At 42.1% G+C, this 19941-nt stretch overlaps 2 protein-coding genes across 3 annotated transcripts; both read left to right on the plus strand.

Moving 5' to 3' along the window:
* The first annotated feature begins 141 nt into the window (after positions 1–141).
* LOC655359 (FERM, ARHGEF and pleckstrin domain-containing protein 1) lies at positions 142–19698 on the plus strand. 2 transcript variants are annotated; one of them, XM_008194952.3, is made up of 16 exons: positions 142–299; positions 3707–3949; positions 4815–5266; positions 5313–5556; positions 5608–5768; positions 5816–5890; positions 6908–7026; positions 7082–7381; positions 17253–17779; positions 17827–18013; positions 18061–18311; positions 18365–18500; positions 18556–18693; positions 18741–18886; positions 18937–19196; positions 19244–19698. In XM_008194952.3, exons 2-16 carry the CDS (start codon positions 3746–3748, stop codon positions 19335–19337), a joined length of 3294 nt encoding a protein of 1097 aa, XP_008193174.2. In that variant the 5' UTR covers positions 142–299; positions 3707–3745; the 3' UTR covers positions 19338–19698. The 2 variants fall into 2 exon arrangements, with proteins under 2 accessions (XP_008193174.2, XP_015835280.1); XM_015979794.2 differs by lacking the exons at positions 6908–7026; positions 17827–18013; positions 18061–18311; ... (3 more) ...; positions 18937–19196; positions 19244–19698 and having other exon boundaries at positions 17253–17392.
* Positions 7388–17134, plus strand: LOC107397896 (titin-like). Its single transcript, XM_015979792.2, has one exon. It carries the CDS (start codon positions 7411–7413, stop codon positions 15514–15516), a length of 8106 nt encoding a protein of 2701 aa, XP_015835278.1. The 5' UTR covers positions 7388–7410; the 3' UTR covers positions 15517–17134.
* Positions 19699–19941: the final 243 nt, after the last annotated feature.

Here is a 19941-nt window from a genome sequence, read left to right on the forward strand (position 1 = left end):
TGCAACCACCAACCGATAAGAATCAATTTTTTCCTCGAAGCTTTGTCAAAGCTGGCAAAAGCTCGTCACAGTTCTTTTTTCGCATGAAAATCATCTCCACCTCTTTAATTAACCCCAAGAATTAAATTTTCATTCCATCGTTTGGCTTCGTTCCTCTCCGGTTTTCTCTTCGGTCTTTCCTCGTCAGTTTGTGAACTTCAGTTGCCTTGTAATGGCAGGCGTGTTGTTGGGTGTGTGTGAAAGTGCAATAAACAATCAGTACATTTAACCGGAATACAAAACCTAACCGTAATATGAATGTAAGTAACCGAACCGGCCCTCCACAGCCACCTGCCTCACAATATGTGAGAAAAAACCCACCGAAAACTGAGATCAATGACCATGGGTGGGTTGTACGGCACAGATTTTTCAACGAGCAGACGTGCCTTCATATCGCCGTCTCTTTCTGGCAATGGGGCGAGAGACCACTTATTCGACGCGACGTGCGTCTGGAAACGCTGGGTTGTTATTACGATGCAAAATGCATTTTGAGGAATTGGTGCAATTGGTCCCATTTTTGAGGGTTTAGTGCAAAGCGCGATAATTTTCCGGGTTAAATAAACAACACGTAATTGTTTGTCGGGAGTGATTATTTTTTTGATTTATTGCACTTTTGTTTGGGATTAGACCTCATTTTCCCTTTTCCGGACCAGTTTTAGGACCGAATTCCAGGGGCGCATTCTTCACGGGCCGTGCGTTGACATACATCTACAGAGTGACTGTAAAAAGTGCCCCATTTAAACTTGTTTTCTAAACTATGCGGCGTTTTTCCAGACTAGATTTTTTGTCTATTAGAGTTCTCCAAAAGGCTGTTACATAAATGTATACCTACGTGGTATCGTGCTTTAATAATTCATGGGGCTTTCGAGAATGAATTTCTAATTTAATTTTTGTTACGTTGTGGAACTGTTTTGTTGTGTTTACTTTTAAAATTTATTTAATGTCATCGTAAAATTTACAAACTGAAGTCACTGGTGATTACGCAAGAGATATTGTGACTAAACCGTATTAAAGAAATTGATGAGAAAGCATGTTGAGCTTCAAGGAAAATAAAAATCACAATCAAAGTAATTATAATTCGTTCAAGGGTATCCAATAGCTGTAATGAAAATTACGGTTTTTTCGAGAAATTTTCCTAAAACTCGACTGCAGTTTTTGATTTTTTAAACAATTGGAAGAAGTTGTGAAAAAAAAAACAGAATTCGTTGAAAAACGAGTGGAAAAATAAAATTGAGGGTAAAAAAGCTCTGTTTCAATTATTAGGTAATTGTATACAGACACAAACATCTTTTTATCTTATCAGGATAGTTTTATTTATCTTCTTGTATTTGAGGAACGTTATTTTGTTGTTGAGAGAAGAGAAGATGGACTTTTATTTGTTGGGAACCCACATAATGTTTTATTTTGTCTCCATTTTGCACTTCTAAATTTTGGTAAAAAAAAATTAAAAAGGGATTATTGTGGCGAAACACAAAACAATACCTAAATGGTGATTCATTTTAGTGGAAATATGTTTGTAATTTTTTAACGGAAACACTAAAAAATGTTTATTATCTTTATAAATAAAATTCCGTCGCCTAAAATTTGTTCTGCAACCGTTCAGAAGACAAAAATTTGCCTCTTAACTTCTTGATTCCTTTGGGACACGTCTGGCAAAGTAATTCATCCCTTGAACTTCCCTCGAAATGCCCGAGTCGTACAATTTGCAAAATGTCTTGTAAGGTGATATCGATAATCATAAACAATGTCGTACGCATTATATTTCAAGGCCGATTCACACTGCACCATTGTAAATAGCCGCTATTGTCGCAACAATAATTACGTAACAAAACGTGTTCGATGAGGGATGATCCAGCGCCAAGAACTTTTGGCGAGTAATTGGGACAAAAGGGTAAATTATTCACGAGTGCAAATGAAATGTTTTTGTGCTGGAAAGCAGACTCGCTTCAAGAGTTTATGTCGAGACGACACGAATTTTATGTTTTCCGATCGATGTAGAAAAATGGACGTGACACGAATTGGATCAGAATGACAAAAATGTGCGAAAATGATCAATGGACAGGTTCAGTTTCACTCCGTGGGCGGTTAATGAATTATTTATGTAATAATCCTTTCAGTTTACCAAATTCCTTTTAGCTCCGAACCCGATATGACCTCCATTAGCTCTAATTTTACCACCGTTTGAAAAACAAATCGACTTGAGATTAAGTCGTTCGTATTTTGATTGTGGGTATTTCGGTAAATTAGCTTCGTACATATGGCGAATTGCCGGAAGTGCTCCAGATTTAGACTGAAAGCCGACAAAATGGAACTTGATCGTAATTACCCCCCGACGAAAATTGATTGGGGTTTGACGCGGAAAACTTAAAATGAGACGCGCTGTCAAACTTGCATATTTCACTTTGCGGCTTTTCGAATTACTTTCAACGGCCTAATCTCTGCGCGATCAAGTGAAACGAGACGGCTTTCTTTCGTCACCAATGACTGAATGTGAAACAATTAAGTTGACCTTAAACTACGCAAATTAACCTTTGGAAATTGAACAGAAACAAGTTATTGCGAGTGGGCATATGGGAACTTGCGGCCAACACAATAAAAAACAAATTGTTCTTTCTAAAAATTGTTAGCGTTCAACAGATAAGATTTTACTCCCACTTATTTAAAAAAATGCACTAGGTGTTAAAATAATGAGCTATTTCAGAAAAAACAATTCGGTACTTAAGCACTGAATGATAAAAGAAAAATGTTAATGGTTTTTTTGTTTACCAGTGTAATAAATAATTTACAAAACAGAATTAATGATTTTTCCATGAATGAATCTCCACCCCTCCATGTCATTCCATTCAAGAAAACCTTCGAGAAAGCCCGACATTCCGTCTTTCTCTTGTATCTCTCGATCAGTCATTTCGTTGCTGTAAAATCTGTTTCAAAATACTAGGTGTTATCGAACGAGCAGAGATAAGTTTGTCGATTATTTCTTCAAAAAACAAGTACAATTCCGGGCAAAATTCTTGCATTATGAATGGATTCCGGAGGCACGTACTCCATAACTCCGGGTGGATTTTAGGGAATTCAGCCTGAATTATGGACCGAATGTTTAGCGGGGCCACGAACGATAAAGGCACGTCTGGGATTGATCTCGACAAATAACCAAATTTGGATTAAGAAATTTGTAGGTACAGTGGTGCCCGGTTATAACGAACTCAGAAAAACTACTCAAAAGACGCAAACCTGGTTGATATTGCGTTTTCCAAAAAATTTTTATACGCTAAAGTAGAGGTTGCAACCTCTATATCTCGAAAAGTAGTAAAAGGTCGAAAAAGCAAAATGATTTATTTTGACTTTTTTTAAGCTCTTCTATCATAAAATATTCGCACAACTATCATTTTACTCTGTAATTAGGTTTAAAACACGTTTTCACCGGTTAAAATGTTTTCAGTAAGTAATTCAATAATCTGTTCATCAGTACAAACAGAAAATTCTAAGTCAAATCTAGTTCGTTATAACCTGACTCCCTGTATGTACATTTCCTGGGGCACGTGAGGCGTTGTAAAAGTTGCAAACGGTTGGAATTTAAGCGCGATAATGACTGTTTCTTGTAAATATTTGTCTAGTTTGTTTAGTGTTTGAGTAATGGCAAGGGTAAAAATAGCAAAATGTTTTGTAGGGTTCAGCTTAGTGGTGCATCTCCAGTTTTCGCCCAACGATGGATTCAAACAGCGCTCGTGGTTCCACGGGTCAGCTCTCCAGTACCGGAAGTACCGGCGGCGGCATGCACCACTCCCACTCGACTCCAGCGGGGGTAGACGGCGGCGCAAGAACACCCCCAGCCACGCCGAAGAAAGGCGGAAAAATGCTCGCCATTCGGGTGCAAATGCTCGACGATACCGTCACTATTTTTCAAGTTCAGGTCGGTTTTATGGTCGCTGAATTTCGATCGTAAAAACTAGTACATGAAACGGTAGATCGCGTCGCGTAATTATTGTTGGAAAGGAAATGGTCATAGCCTTGGATGATGAAAAAACTCAATTCGAAATCGTATTTGATCTTGCGTTAATTTAGGACTCGGATTTTATTTTTAGGAGCGCTGTTTGTTTTGGTTTGTAGCATCTTCCTGTGTCTCGAACACATAAAATGACTGATAAACAGTGGCAGAGAGGCGGCGTAAACATCGCCGACAGACTAGTTGAATGCTGCAGGCTCACCGGAATCAATATGTTTCCCTGACATTTTTTTCTGGGCCCATTAGAAAGAATTTCAAGTATTAATCACAGATAATAGGTTCGGCATTTCGGGTCGTTTGTCTAATTGAGTAATGAAATAACAATTCGAAGGCTTGGTTGTAACACACACTAATCGTGTTCTTATTTTTTATTTATGAAAAGCAAAATTTTTCAAAAAATAAACAGATAACTGTTATTTTTTATCCGTTTTAATATTACCTGTAACAAGTATCCTGGTTATTGTACAATTAAAAGAAGAACTAATTTTTCGCATAATTTTACGTTCAAACACCAAAAAAACGGAAAAATTGCTGCTTGTTCTTGTGACTTGGTTTGGGCGTCCATTGAAAAAGTCGGCGCCCGGCCTCCAGCATTTTTCCTGTACCAAGTTAATAAATGTAAAATTTAAAAACCGGTCTTTGCCTTTCCGAGCCTACGTCTTGTGCGCTTATATGGTGATCTCCGTTGGCGTATTGATGGAAGTGAATCATTTGCATTTGTTCGCGTCCCTCCTAATCCATTATTCAAAGCAATAAACAAAGCTAATTTTAGGCGAAAGCCACGGGCCGCGTCCTTTTCGACCAAGTGTGCAAACAACTGCACCTCCTCGAAGCCGACTATTTCGGCTTGGAGTACATTGATGTGAACGGCACCAGATATTGGATGGACTTGCAAAAGCCGATTTCGAGGCAGTTGGGCCTGTCGCTCGTCGACCCTCTTCTCTATTTCTGCGTAAAATTTTACACGCCCGATCCGGGCCAACTCGAGGAGGAGTACACCAGATATCTGTTTTGTCTGCAAGTGAAACGCGATCTGGCGCAAGGGCTCATGCAATGCAATGAGAATACGGCGGCGTTGATGGCCAGTTACATCGTTCAAGCTGAATGTGGAGATTACGTCTCGGAGGATTACCCGGATCACACTTACTTATCAAGCTATAAATTCGTGCCGCAACAAGACCAAGAAATGGAACGTAAAATCATGGAGAACCATAAAAAACACTCGTAAGTTGCTGGAGTCTGACTGGATTTGGTTTAAGTGACTTTCTAGAGGGCAATCCCCGGCCGAAGCCGACCTGAATCTGCTTGAAACGGCCAGGAGGTGCGAACTATACGGGATCAAAATGCATCCAGCCAAAGACCACGAAAATGTCCCCCTTAACCTGGCCGTGGCCCATATGGGGATCATCGTCTTTCAGAATTACACTAAAATCAACACGTTCTCGTGGGCGAAAATCCGAAAAATCTCCTTTAAGAGAAAGAGATTCCTCATCAAGCTCCACCCGGAAGGATACGTGAGTTGCAGTCAACTTATTCAGGTGACTGTTTCAAGCAACACCTTTCAGGGTTACTACAAGGATACGGTGGAGTTCTTTTTCGAAGGTCGCAACGAATGTAAGAACTTTTGGAAAAAGTGTGTGGAGAATCACGGCTTTTTCCGGTGTTCGTCGGTGAAAAATGTCTCGAGGCACAAAACTAGGGTTCTATCGAGAGGCAGTTCGTTTAGGTTGGTTTGTTCGGTGATTGACGTGTGGTTAATTTAGAGTGTTTTAGGTATAGCGGTAAAACTCAAAAACAGATCGTCGAATTCGTTAGGGATAACTATGTGAAAAGGCAAACATTCCAAAGGTAAGGGCATGTAATTGACGATGAATTTTGGAACAGAGTAGTTATGGCCGACGCTAATAAGTAAATCATGGCTTGAGATTGAATTGCAGAGGAGGGCACATCGGATGACCCGACGACGCAAACTGCGCTAATCTAAGCCGAATTCTCGCGGACAAACTGTGCATGCCCACCAGGTGATAACACATTTTATTCCGAACTGAAAAAAGTAATTTTTTTGATAGATTAAAAACAAGTAAGCCATATTGTCTAGCTCATTTTAGCCAAATCTTTTTTCGCCGTATTTTACTACTTAATAAAAAATAAATACATAGGGAATTTCTTGTACAAATTGTCATTTATTTTGGTTAAAACTCAATAAATTATTTTCTGTGAGATTTTGTCAAAATATCTGACCAAAAAAGTTATCCACTTGGGTTGCAACTGACTTATTTTGCTGTTTTGAACGATTTAGCTCGTTTTTTTTTTAGACATATGTACTTATTTTATAAGAGAAATTCTTTTAAAACAAGTAGAACAATTGTTAGTTTGATATAAATTTACGTTATTTTGGTTCGTTTTGAATCATTCCTGTTATTATTATCATCACCTGGTGCTGCGTCACGAGAATTTGTAGTAGATGAGAAGTTTGTGTCGTTGGTCCGTCTGTGCGTTGAGTTGTTCGTTTTGTATGGTAGTACGTACTGTATTTTGCTTTGATTTAAGGATACGAAAGTAGCGTCTTTTGTGGCGTGTGGAGCATGGTTGTTGTAGCTTTTGGTGAAAAATGCTGTATCCGACCGTATCAGTCAGTGGAAGGAGGATGGGGATTGATAAACGAACCGTTAGAATAAAAATTCAAAATTGTCGTGCATGGTTAGTACGATTAATCGTCGTATAATCGTCGGCTCGTTGTTTTGTTAACCAATTAGCTAACGGCTGTGCTCCAAAGACTCACACTCTCGGCTTAAGTTAGTTATAGAGCGACTAATAACTGTTCGATGTGTAGTTCGGTTATAACTCATTCCTCATTCTCTTTAGGTCGGCTTCATTCCGGCATTCTAGCGCTCATTCGAGTGCAAGCAACATGCACTCCAGTACAGTCGGGAACAGCATATCGGCTCACCCCTTGTTGCCCCTTGCCGACAGCACTCTCAGCGGTAGGCATTCCATCTCCTGCCCCTTATAATTTTCATTCGATTTTTGTAAACCTAGTGGAAGCGTCCAAACTGTCGGCCTCGCTGTCCTCGATGGCCGATGCTCGAACCATCACGGCTTCTCCGACGACGAGGTCAGCCTCTCACCGCCCCGTCACAGCTACATCCTGGAGCTCGGCTCCAGACACCAGGCCTATCCATGCTCAGACGACGACCTCGCCATCACCTCCTCTGACGACGCAATCGGCCTCGCCCCCAACTTCTGCGACTACGAGCCCACTTCATACCGACCATCTGAAGGGGGGCTTTGCCAGTTCGCCGGTCGCCGTCCGCGCAGCTGTTCACAGGGCAGATACAGGTACCATCATTCACACCACTGCTGTCCGGATGCCCTCTAGTCATAAATCCGACGGCTGTCTAGACCAATCGCCGCCATTTACTAACCATTACCACCCCCCTTCACAAACACAATCCCAAAACGATCTAGGTTTAAGACCGAATCAAGCGCAAACGCAAACCAGTCCCGAATACGCCTACAAATCCATCATAGCCTTGCCCAAACGACAGTTGTGGCAACGCAGCGCCAGCTGTCGAGACCTGTACGATTTTAGTTTCGAGGACTCGGGACAAGCCAAACGTAGAGCGGTTAAACCGCCCAAACCGGCGGAAAAAACCGCCAGTTGCGATAATCGAAAGTTAGACTCCCCCATTACGCGATACGACGACCATCACGCCATCTATAGCACAAGTTCAAGGGACAGTAGTCTCGAAATCCATCAAGACATTATGATGCCTGATCAAAAAGTCTACTCTAGTAGTTACCCCGGAACCACCACTTACTCCCAAGAATCTATGGAAGACCCCGGTAATTACGACCTGAGAGACTCACAAGACGACCTCTCACATGATAGTTACGAACTTATCGAAAAGTCCGACGATGACTATAGCACCTCCGGTGACTACAAATACAAAAAAGGCAAGCCTTTAAACACCCGGAGTTGCAGTCTCGACTCCGGGAATTACCTCCCTTCGGACACCGACTCCGAAATCGAAAAGCGCCACAAATGCAAAAGTGTCTCAGACGTCCAGCAAGACATTTTCACAATGGACGACCCTCGGGACTTCCCCCGTGAAATAATCCCGCGCAAATCCGACGGCAGTTTTTACAAACATTTCAAAGTAAGCTCGCGCACATCGAGCCAGGAATCGAAAAGTGACTACTACGAGTCCAAAACGACAAAATCAAGCCGCGAAAGTTTGAAAAAATCCCGCGGTTCGCGTACTTCGAGTCTCGAATCGAAGAGCGAATATTACGACGCTGCGTCGAAAATCGATAATTATCACCACGATTTCGACCGAAAGATCAGTTTCGAGAGAAACTACGGGACGCAGAAGGCTAGGGATTACCACAAGAAAGAGACCTCGCACGTGCACTCAATCAGTCTGCAAAACGTTGAAACCGAGCAGAATATCCGAGTCAGTCGGATGTTGGAGCAAAATACGGTGCCACGGACGCACAAAGCGTCCGAAAAAACCACCCACATTTGGCCCGAAAGCATTGCTGGGGTCCCGACCGAAATCCGAACTTGGTCGAAACCCAGTACTCAACGGTCGACCGAATCCGAAAGCAATATTTTTAGTTTTGATGAAGACAAAATCCAGTCGTTGCAAGACAGTAGTGATGCGGACGTGTGCGATCACGGGTTTAGTGTCGTTCCGAACATCGACAAGAAGAAGTCGAAAGTTCCGAAAGAGGTTTTTATGGAGTTCGAGCCGAGGCGAATGCGCGAACCTTTACCCCTACACCAACCAATTGAGCGGACGAAGTCCGATCCGAATTCGCTTTCCAGACAACGGTTTAACTCGAGTTCGAGGCGCTTATTGTTGATGCATCAAAAATCGATCGATTTGACTCCGGCCGAGTCGAGCGATGATGACTATTTGTATAAGCAAATACCGAGCGCTCCGCCTGTTATGAAGTACAGAGGCACTCATTTCGAAATGCCAACGGCCGAGTTTGGCCACTTTGATATCCTCAAAAGAGAGATTGAGGGTCAAAAAACGAAATTTGAAGTTCCTAAAAGTCAATTCGAAGTGTTGGGTGCTAAAACACAGTCGGATTTTATCAATCTTCCGCCGAAAAGTGACGATATTCCTTACGTTTTACACAAGAGACATGTTATGAACGGTACTGCCAATAAGGACGAACAAGTGGAAGAACCACAAGAGCCGAAAAAAGAAAAAGAGAAGAAAAGTAAGCCGGTTGAAGCAGAACCGTTTCTCTTCACCCAAAACATCGACTTGTCAAAGGTCGATCCGATCACTTTAGAGGTTGATAAAAGTGAAATGCCGGTCCAACACTTGTCCAGTCCTAAACGAGACATCACACATATCGATCCAGTGCTCTTAGAGGCTCTCAGTTCGAAATTGAGCCAAATTGAGAGTGATTCACCGACAAGCTCGAAAACCGAAAGTCTCAAACCTCAGAAACTCCTCAATTTAGCGAAAGATAAACCAATACCTAAACCGGAACTGCCGAAACCCGAACCCGAGAAAAAAGAACCTGAAAAACCCCCGAAAATCGTCAAGGAAAAAATCAAAACGGAAACGAAACCGAAACGAATAATCAAGCCTCGAATGCAACCGGGTAAAAAAGGGAAAGGCAGCAAAACTAAAGTTCGCATAACTTCGTTCAGTTCCGATGATGAATCGTTGGACTCTGACGATGTTTTCGGCAGTGCTGAGGCGACCCCTACTCGGATGGAATTTTCACCGCCTCAGATGCGAAAAGAAATGGAATCGATACTGAAATTCGAGTCTGAAAGGAAGTACTTGCAGTATACAATGTCGTCGACGGAAGTGGAGGGTTCGCCGCCTCAAACACGCAAAAAGACCGAAAAAGCACAATATGATAATGGCTTAGACCCGAATGTTCAACCCGAATTGAGGAGGATTTCCGAACGATCATTTTCAATCCCGAGCTCTGAGGATGATCTCAATATGAAAACGGCTGACATGCAGCCAGTTTTCGCCGAACCGGTGCAAGAAACCGAAGATAAGTCACAAAATGACACGATCGAGGAGGAATTAGACAAAACCGAAGTCAATTTAGATGAAGAAAGGGAAAAGGAGAAGTTGTTGCTTCAAGCCGAGATTGAGAACGATATTAAGAATCTCAAGGTGCCACCGAAGACGAAAATAACCGAAATTACTTCACCTTCATTGAGGAAAAAGGGGCAAAGCCCACTGTTGTTTGCCCACGCTAGATTGAATTTATCCGAAGGTTCGGCTTTCACACTCCTCCAGAAACAACAAGCGATGGAATCACCTCTTTCAGGTCGTAGAGCGAAAAGTTTGGACGCTCCTGTTATACCTGTTAGTAGATTACCCCCACTTAACGCTTTTTCGAGTAAAGATGATACGGTCGAAGAAGAACAAACTCACACAGATGTGAATGAAAGTGAAGTCGAAGAAATAATTGCCGAGCCGGTGAAACCACCACCAGAACCTGAAGAAGAACCCAAACCCAAGGTTATAACCGAGAAACGACCGCCTAAACCAACACCTAAAGAACGAGATCAGATAGTACCAGATGTGACCAAAGCGAAAAAAGCACCGAAACCGTCTCCACCTCTTAAATCTGGAAGAGGAAAACCAGTACCAGCTCAACGAACTACCTCTTTGAAGGACAGTGCCAAGAGTCAGAAGGAAAAGGCACCGAAAGCGGCAACGAAACCACCAAAACCGGCACCAAAAACCGCCGTTGTTAGCAAAAGTGGACCCAAAGTGATCAGTTCGAAAGTAACACTAGAGGAAGCGCCCGAAAAACCCGTACCCAAGCCACCCCCGGAAGTAAAAAGAACGAAAAGCCAAGAAGTAGGAGAGTCCAAGAAAGTTTTACCCAAAGAAAAAGCCAAGTCGTTGGAAAAGCTCGAACTGAAGAGAGTTTCGAGTAAAGAACGGACGAAATCGCAAGATGAAAGCGAAGAAGACATAGCGAAACGTAAAGAAAAACAGCAGATGTTGTACGAGACTGCGATCAAACAAACGAAAACTTTGAAAAGTCCCGTCAAAGACACCCTTCCTGTGTTTCCGCAAGTTGAGGAAATGGTGCGAGAACGACACGGAAAACTGGAAATTAGTATAAATACGATTGAGAATAACAAAGTTTCCTTAGAAGAAGCAATAATAATAACAAAGTCGCCCAAAAAGCTCGACAAGAAAATGGACAAGAAACTAACAAAGAGTCTCGAATTGAATCTCGAGGAAAGCTCCGACGAGAAACCGATGCAAAGGTTGGGGAAAAGCCTCGACTTGGACAATCGCCCCAAAGAGGAAGAAAAACGCATTTTCGACTTTCAACCCGATTCGGTCAAAGTGGACGAAACCTCCCCCGAATGCGGACTGGTGCAGGAAGTTGTCAAAGCGGAAGTTCACAAGGAAAGTAGCGACGTGGACGAACCTCAAGAGAACATTATTCTCGAAGGGACAAGTCTTGATGTTTGGTTATCGGTCGACGGGCAAAAAACGCTCGAAAACATCAAACTCATTCAAAAATCTGACGATTTTTTTGAAGAGCGGGCGTCAACTAAACCGCCAGATTTGGGTAAATTGGACGCAAAGAGTTCGTCCGATTCGCAAAGTATCGAAAAGACGAGTTTAGGAAATTCGCTTGATATTAAATACATCGATGATTCGGGCGATTCGAGTCACAAGTCGGAACAGGACGCTCAGTTGATTGTTGAAATGCAGAAAGCTTCTGACACTGTCTCGAAATTTTTGCGGAAGAAATTGGAAAAGAAGAGACTAGCAGCTCAGAAGGAAGTGCCGGAAAACATCGTCCGGATTACTAGTGAGGACGAGTCGTTGACCGAAGTTAGTGATTTGAAGTGCGAGCCTCAAGAAGTCGATTCGAATCTTTTGGCTGTTGGGGATAGTCATAAAGACGCTTTGCTCAAGCTTAGCATCGAAAGGAGTAGGTCTGAGGATACGGGCTCTTGGGTGACTGTCGAGTGTGATGAGTTTTATGGGGCCGAGGAATCTTTTGATTACGATCAGGCACCGTTGGATACGCCGGAAAAAGCTTGCGTTGAAGGGGAACAAGAAGTCAAGTCACCGGGTGAACCTAATCTTCTTACTGCCGTTATCAAACACAGCAAATTAGATATGTTGAAGCGAAGTTCGGACCAATCACGGTCCAGTGATACGACAGGTTCCTGGACCAGTGGCGAGAAAGACCCCAGTCCGAGTAACGTCAAAGAGAATGATGATTCTAGTGTTAGTTGTGCAATAGGTCGCTCGGTTGGTTTCAGTCAAATCATTGAAAAGTTTGCAAGTAAGGAACAGTTGGATAAGGATTCGCCTGAAAGTGAACCTCCGAAAAGTCCACGCAGCCCTCGAAGTCCCCGAATTTGTGTCCTCGGACGTGCCTTTACAATCGACGAAGAATCACCACACAAATACGAGGAATCAAGCTCTGACGAGGCACACGATATACCCAAAGACCTAACACCGGTCCAAGAAGAAACCAACGGAGTTAAATACAAGAAAACACCCTATCCTTTCGAGGAAAAGTGGTCCACTGACTCCGAATTGAGCCAACGTCTCCACCAAAAAATCTCAAAGAAATTATCGGGGGACAAAAGTAGTATGTCGTCAGTTGACGAACCGAAAAATCTCCATTCCTTCGACCGACTTTCGGTGGAATCCCGAAATTCGGTCGATACCGAATCGAGTTCGGGTAGTCTCGGCGCTGCTGCTCGCATGCAAAAATCCAGCGATATTCCCAAAGAACTGAGCTCAACATGGCGGCCATTTCCGCTTGATAGTTCCGGTTCCGAAAGTTTCGACGACGGTCTTCTACCCCCGGATCAAGAACCAGGAGAAAAGCAGGAATATTTCCTCGCTCGGGAAAGTTCGGGTGACTTTGCACCCCTGACTGATGTTTGCTACAAATCCGAAGATGTGACACCGACTCGGGACGATACGGAACTACCCGAAGATTTGGCCAATTTTCAGGCCAATTTCGGTTATCCTTGTCTCACTTCCGGTACGTTATCTATCGCTCTCGGTTCAGGGGGCGGTTTTTTATCGCGGACTTTGTCGAGGATTTCCGAACGAAGTACCAATTCGGAGAAATCAAGTCTGGAGGAGGATTCGACGAAAGGTAGTACCCAGAGTGATAGTTTGAACGACGAATCAATGGCATCGAGTAACCCGCAAGTGAGTTTGAGCTCGGATCCGCCCAGTCATGCCCATTTCAGCGAAGAGAAGAAAACACCAACCAATGAAAAATTACCAAGTCCGAAGGAATTACCCAGTTTTGAGCATACGCCAATCAGTAGTTTATTGCAGCGGCAGATTTCCGATGACCGACGGACGTCAGCGGAAATGGCCGAATTGTCAATGGACGATATTGAGATTATAACATCGGAACGGGGGTTGAAACTGAGGAGGCAGGGCTCTGATGATACGATTATAGATGAGGAATGTTTCGAACCGGTAGAGACCAAAGATAAGAACCGATCAAGTAGCCAAGAGAGTGAAGAATGGCCTTTACCAGATATACCCCAACAAGATAAGAGTACCTTGTTGGCAATGCACGAAGTACCGAGTTCTGATACCTCACAACAAACCACTCAAGTGTTCCAGCCTCCGCGAACAAGCATTCCTAAAGTTTTTGGTTTGAGGGGATCACTAAAGAGCCAGGATTCGGAGCAATGGCCGAGTCCTCCCTCAAGTGTTGTAGAACCACCAATTGTAGGTAACGTAGAAACCTACTATGTGACCCCGCCTGAAGAAGCATGCAAAGTAACGATTGACTCTAGTACGGTTAGTACCTACGACAACGATTCAAATTCTGATGAAAAGACGTCAGATTTAGACGGTGATAAGACCCACACTTACGAAAACGTCGCAACTGAACATATCAGTGAAAGTATTTCCGAAAGTCTCAGTGTCGGTGCTAGTGGTATTAAGATAGTGCTTGATACGAAATCGCAAGGCTCGAATTCCGATGAAGACTTGAACATTTCGAATTTGAACGACGATGTTTTCACTGATACTATTGATACTTCCAAGAACGAGTTAAGACCACCGACTGTAATGAGACGAAGTACCACTTCGGACGATTCGTCTCATTCGCACTCGGGTGGTACCAAAAACGGGTTAAAGCCGCAACAGAAAGGTTCCCAAGGTTCGTACTCCGAGGAGGAGTGTACGAGCTCCATGGGTACTAATCTGGAGGACGGTACCGTCCGTTACGCCTTCAAACCGACGAAATGTACCCACAGTTCGCACTCCGAAGACACATCAATCGCGTTAAGTCTCTCCGAATGGTCCAACAGTACCAACACCGTTAAATTCCAAAACTTGTCGAGTAACAGTGGTACCAAAAGCAGTTCCGGTTTAAAAAGCGACGACAATTCCTTAACAGACATTGCTCAATCGATTTCGGAATGGTCAAGTAGTAACAGTAAGCAGCAACAAAGTACCAGCTTGCAATTTCAAAAATTATCATCAACGACTTCGACCGGTGATAGTACTTTAACCGATTTAATTCCGACGATTTCGGAATGGTCGAGTTCGGACACTTCGAAAACATTGGTGCCTCAACAGTTTTTCCAACCTAGTCAAAGTGTGGCCAGGCTAGGGTCTAGCGTCGACGACGGTGATCTAGCGACTTTGGACCACAAGGGACTCCCAAGTCCTAAAAACATTCCATCAGAGGATTTGGCCCAACTGGCCTGTGGTTTAAGTGGTCGCGAAAGCAAATATTTCAAGTCGACGGAACGACCTGTCGTCATCCCCATGCAAACGCAATCCGATACCGAAAAATCCAGCAGTTCAATCGAACAAAAAACCGTGCACACGCAACGCTACGACAAGGAAAAACAGAAATACATGCAGAAACACCAACCGTCGAAAAGCACCGAACGGCCCGTTAAAGTACCGCTCAAACTATCCAAATGTTCGCCTTACTATTCAAGCAGTTTGAGTTCGGAGTCGACTCCTTTAGCCAGCACCAGCCCTATTCCCATGAGTAAAACCGCGACGGTACCGCTGACCCGCGGCCACCGAAAACCAGTGTCGAAGAGTCTCTTCCAGGCCAAAAGTCCCCCAAGTGAAAACGACTCAACGAGTTCTGTCGAATCGCCCAAAAGCAAATCGGATCGAGACCGTCGTGGTTACCGACGGCGCAAGTCGCAGACGCAAAGGCGCCAGAAGCTCGAGAAGGAGCACCACAGTGTCGATGAGTACTACTATGAGGAGTACGGGTACCAAGCGATGGGTGCCGAGAGCCCCCTGTTGCAGTACTCGGAGAACTTGGAAGAGGGTTATTTGCCCGATGGCGATTCGCAGTCGGGTTCTGATATTTTTCGCATGGAGAAGGACGACGATGGGTACGACCTTGCCGAAGGCTTCGACGTGTCCTCGATTCCGCCGCCCCTTCTTGAAGACGATTTCGAAGAGGAACATTCGCCGCAAATTTGATTTTAATGTGATTTAGGAGTTCTGGTCGGGGTATCGTTTCGTTCTAATGGCGCTGGTCGTTATCGTTCTAGTGTTGTTTTTCGAACTTGTCGTTTTCAATTTTTTGGTTTTCGTCGATTTCTTTCGGTTGTGCTATTGAGAGTACCCCGACGACTGGATTATAATCAAATATTTGGGTTCCTGGCTGTGCCGATTTGAATTTGCTCACGCGAGTAGGATAGGGTTTACAATTTGAAACGAAGGTGCCAAAATACGACGCCAAATCTCGATCGTGGTGGCTATTGGAACTGGTTTTGCGTTTGTCGAATGCGCACAATTATACCAATGGTCATTCAATCATACACATGCAAGTCACCGAAGACTGAAATAATTTGTAAATACATTGTGACGTACAGAAAATCAAACATTTAACATTATATACTTCATTCGGGTGTTTGTGTGATTTTTGCCAATTTACGATGTTATTATCCCTTTTTAGTTTTTTACCAAAATGTGATCTATGTGATAGTTGCCTTTTGCTTTTTATCTCGAAAGGCAATTCCAACGTTATTCGCCAAATTTTTTGCATTTTGTGCATCGTTTTTTTGTAGTGTTTTTTAATATCATTTAAGTCAATGAAAGAAGTGCCAAAACCGGCTTTGATAGTACGGAACGAAAAGACAGTTTGATATTATTATTTATAGGAAAAAAACAGTAAGCCTAACCCAAATTTATTCATCGATGTATTTAGAGACTTTATATTTACTAGAATCTCAAAAATGTATTTTGAACGCTTCTTAGATCACTCCTAAAAGCCCTATCGTGTCCTATCTTTTTTGATCAGTTTTTCAATTTGGCAGGGAATTTAGGTAGTGAACCTGGCCGTAGTACTAAATTCTTGTAATTCTAATCAGTGTTTACGTAGTTGTGCAAAATTTTCCCGAAAAACACTACATGAGAAGATGCATAAACCATTATCTTAGCGTAAAATTCACTTTTAGACATAATTCCAGCTTTACTAAACTAAGCTTAAACAGCAGGTAAAGGGTGAACAAATCGGGCTTGTAGCACGTTTATTTCAACTTATCGTTGTGATTATGTCGAAGAGTTATTATTATTGTAAATACTGTGACCTTTGTTGAATATTGAATCTTTTAACATGCGATACATATGTAGAGAATTTTATTTTACGCTGTTTCACAGACGAATTGCTTGTACAACTCGACGGTCTAATTATCAACTTCAGTGTTATGTTCCCGATTGAGTACAAAAGAGATTTTTGTAAATATGTTCATTTCGTTGAGTTTATTACGAATGTAGGCCTAACTACGCATTTGTAATAATAATTCGAAAAGTGTTGTAGTCAATAATACGGTTTTCTCCATTTTTACGTTTTTGTGATATTTATAAATATGATAGACGAGTAGAATTAGGGTTAGTTGGAACAAATGTTAACGTTTTTCGTCATACTTTGTTTTGTTGAGATATTTGTTGATTATTATGATGCTCAAAGCATGTAAAACCATGAGGAATTTAATCACGTAGCGAAAGAAACCCATGCTGTGTACAATCATCATTTATTTCAAGATTCTTAAAAACTGTAATCATTTCATTGGAAATAAAACACAATTTGCTTAAATGCCTAACCTTTATTGCTTTTAATGCTCTTACTAACGAGGGAATTGAGGTGAGCAGTTGCATGCGATTATTACATAAAACATAATTTCGCAAATAAAATAACTCTGTTTTTCTCCTAGATGATGGTCAGAAGGACAAGTCGGATAACGAAGACTCTTATTACATCCACAACAACTCCTACTACACCAGCTCCCCTCCGAGTTACAAGGAAGTAAACGGCAACATTTCGGAATCCAGCCCGATAAAAAATCTCGCAAAAGAGCAGCTTCTGAACAGTATTAACGCCAACACGAACGGCACCAACACCACAACGATAATCGCCGAGATTGAAGGCGAAGTGAAGAAGAAAACTAAACCGATCGACAAAACCTACTACATCGCCAAAGAAATCCTCATGACTGAACTCACATACAAGAAAGACTTAGATGTGATTAATGTGTGGTTTCGGGACGAAGTCGGTAAAGAAGAACCGGACGAATGCTCAATTTTGCTCACCTTAATCGCGCCTTTGGCACAAGCTCACGGACACCTAGTCAAGGATTTGGAGCAGCGGTTGCAAGGGTGGGACGGCAGGGGCGGCCCGAGGGCCACCACCAGTCAGAAAATCGCCGATGTTTTGCTCACACACTTACCCCCTTTGCTTCCAGTAAGCCCCACTTTTTCGCCGATTTTTTCTAATTTTTGTCTCGGTAGATTTATGAAGAGTACTTGGACGGCCACATTTTGGTGTTGGAGCGCTTGGACGCCGCATTTAAGCAAAACAGTCATTTCGAGCAGCTGTACCGTGATTTTGAAACGCAGAAAGTGTGCTACTTACCGCTCACAACTTTCGTATTGAAGCCACTACATCGCTTGTTGCAATACCAGTCGTTGTTGCAAAGTAGGGGAAACCCCCAGTTTGGTATTTTTCTAATATAATTCTTGCAGGACTTTTACGTTATTATGGGCCTTCACACCCCGATCGTGCCGATTGTTTAACTGCTAGTGACACTTTGAAAGATTTAATGCAACCAGTTTGCGAAACTTTGGAACATTCGGAAAATTTAGCCACTTTGTGTGAACTTCAACGCGATCTAGTGGGCTTCGATAATTTGATACAGCCCGGGCGGAAATTTATCAGACACGGGTGTTTACTCAAACATTCCAAGAAGGGTTACCAACAACGCATGTTCTTTTTGGTAGGGTAAAAATTGCACGAAAAATCCCGAGACTTAGACGTGATTTTTTCCAGTTCTCTGACATTCTTTTATACACTTCTCGGTCTCAGGCCACTCTACAGTTCAAAGTCCACGGTCATATGCCACTAAGAGGTGTCCTGATTGAGGAACCGGAAGGAGAATTGGCGACTTATGGCTTAGTGATTTATGGTCAGTGTCACCAAGCGTTTTTTTTTTTTTTTTTTTTAATAATTTGACTTTACAGGAGGTAATCGTGCGTTGACTGTGGCGGCGAGTTCGCAGGAAGAGAAGGAAAGGTGGAAGCAAGACTTGCAAAATGCCATTCAGGAAGCTAGGGATAAGACGGACACGAAAATAACTTATTTGAGCCTAAAAAGTTGCAGTGAGTTTTTTTTTGTTCGAGTTGGCATTCTTGACTGGATTTTTTAGGCTCTTCGGATGAAATTATGGACCAGTGTGGTAACGACGTTGGCACGCAAACAAAGCCACAACCACAGAGGAGTAATTTGAAAGTGCACGTGTGTTGGCATAGAAATACTAGTATTAGTATGAAAGACGAATTGGTGGCAGTTGAGGTACTTTGGTTTTAATTTACCGTAATTTTTTTTCATGTTGTTTCTTTCAGAATCAATTATCGGGTTATTTGTTGCGCAAATTTAAAAGTAGCAACGGTTGGCAGAAGTTATGGGTTGTTTTGACGTCTTTTTGTTTATTCTTTTATAAAGGATGTATGGATGATTTTCCATTGGCGTCACTGCCTTTGCTAGGATATACAGTTGGCGCTCCTGCGCCTGAGGACGCCATCGGAAAAGACTACGTTTTCAAGCTACAATACAAAAATCATGTGTATTTTTTCAGAGCCGAGTCTGAATATACTTACAATAGGTAACTAATCGAATTATTTAATCAATTTTTATGTATTTTTTTTTTAGATGGATGGAAGTGATCGGGAGTTGTACTCAGAGCAGGAAGAAGAAACAAATAATTGTGAACGAAAACTCAATCGAATGTTCGCCGGAAAAGTAGTTTTATTTATGTTTCAAGGAATTTCTATTTTTAGGTTTTAACGGTTTTGTTAGCAACTAATTATGTAAATATGGTTAAGTATTATTGAAATTTAAAGGACTGGATAAGTCATTCCTAGGTAATTGTAGTATTTCCGTACTCATATTTGTATATATTTGTACATTTTTTATCGATTTTACTCCTTTTTACATATTTTGATGTCGCTGTCTCAGCAGCTAGTTTAATTCTAGTGCCTCTAACAAACTCATTTTGTTATTAATTAGGAAGTTTATGTTGTACATTTTCATTTTATGAAACATCACTCGTAGTTAATTTTCTGGATGAAATATATTTGATGAAATAAATTATTTTTACAAGATTATCCTTTGTTTATTTTCACCTTACCCAGTGCTGTTATTACTTGTTATCTTTGACACAAAAATTAATCAACATTTGGACGCTCATAATTACAAAGTAATCCAAGGCTGTGCCCAAACTTTAATTATTGTTACGAACAGACGGAAAGGATTGCTGTTGTGAAAGCTCTTTTCTTCACTCTAATTTGATCATTTAAAAATTCTAAAAAAAGTTGTCTTAAGAAAAAAATATTTTTTATTGAAATAAA

The sequence above is a fragment of the Tribolium castaneum genome, chromosome 5 (genome assembly GCF_031307605.1).
Source record: "Tribolium castaneum strain GA2 chromosome 5, icTriCast1.1, whole genome shotgun sequence".
Classification (NCBI taxonomy): Eukaryota; Metazoa; Arthropoda; class Insecta; order Coleoptera; family Tenebrionidae; genus Tribolium; species Tribolium castaneum.

Bases quoted from the DNA above. Each gene is read 5' to 3' on its own strand.
- LOC655359 (XM_008194952.3), top strand. From the start codon at position 3,746: ATGGATTCAAACAGCGCTCGTGGTTCCACGGGTCAGCTCTCCAGTACC. The intron at 7,382-17,252 runs GTACCATCATTC...TTTTTCTCCTAG, and splicing joins TGTTCACAGGGCAGATACAG to ATGATGGTCAGAAGGACAAG. The intron at 18,887-18,936 runs GTACTTTGGTTT...TGTTTCTTTCAG, and splicing joins ACGAATTGGTGGCAGTTGAG to AATCAATTATCGGGTTATTT.
- LOC107397896 (XM_015979792.2), top strand. From the start codon at position 7,411: ATGCCCTCTAGTCATAAATCCGACGGCTGTCTAGACCAATCGCCGCCA.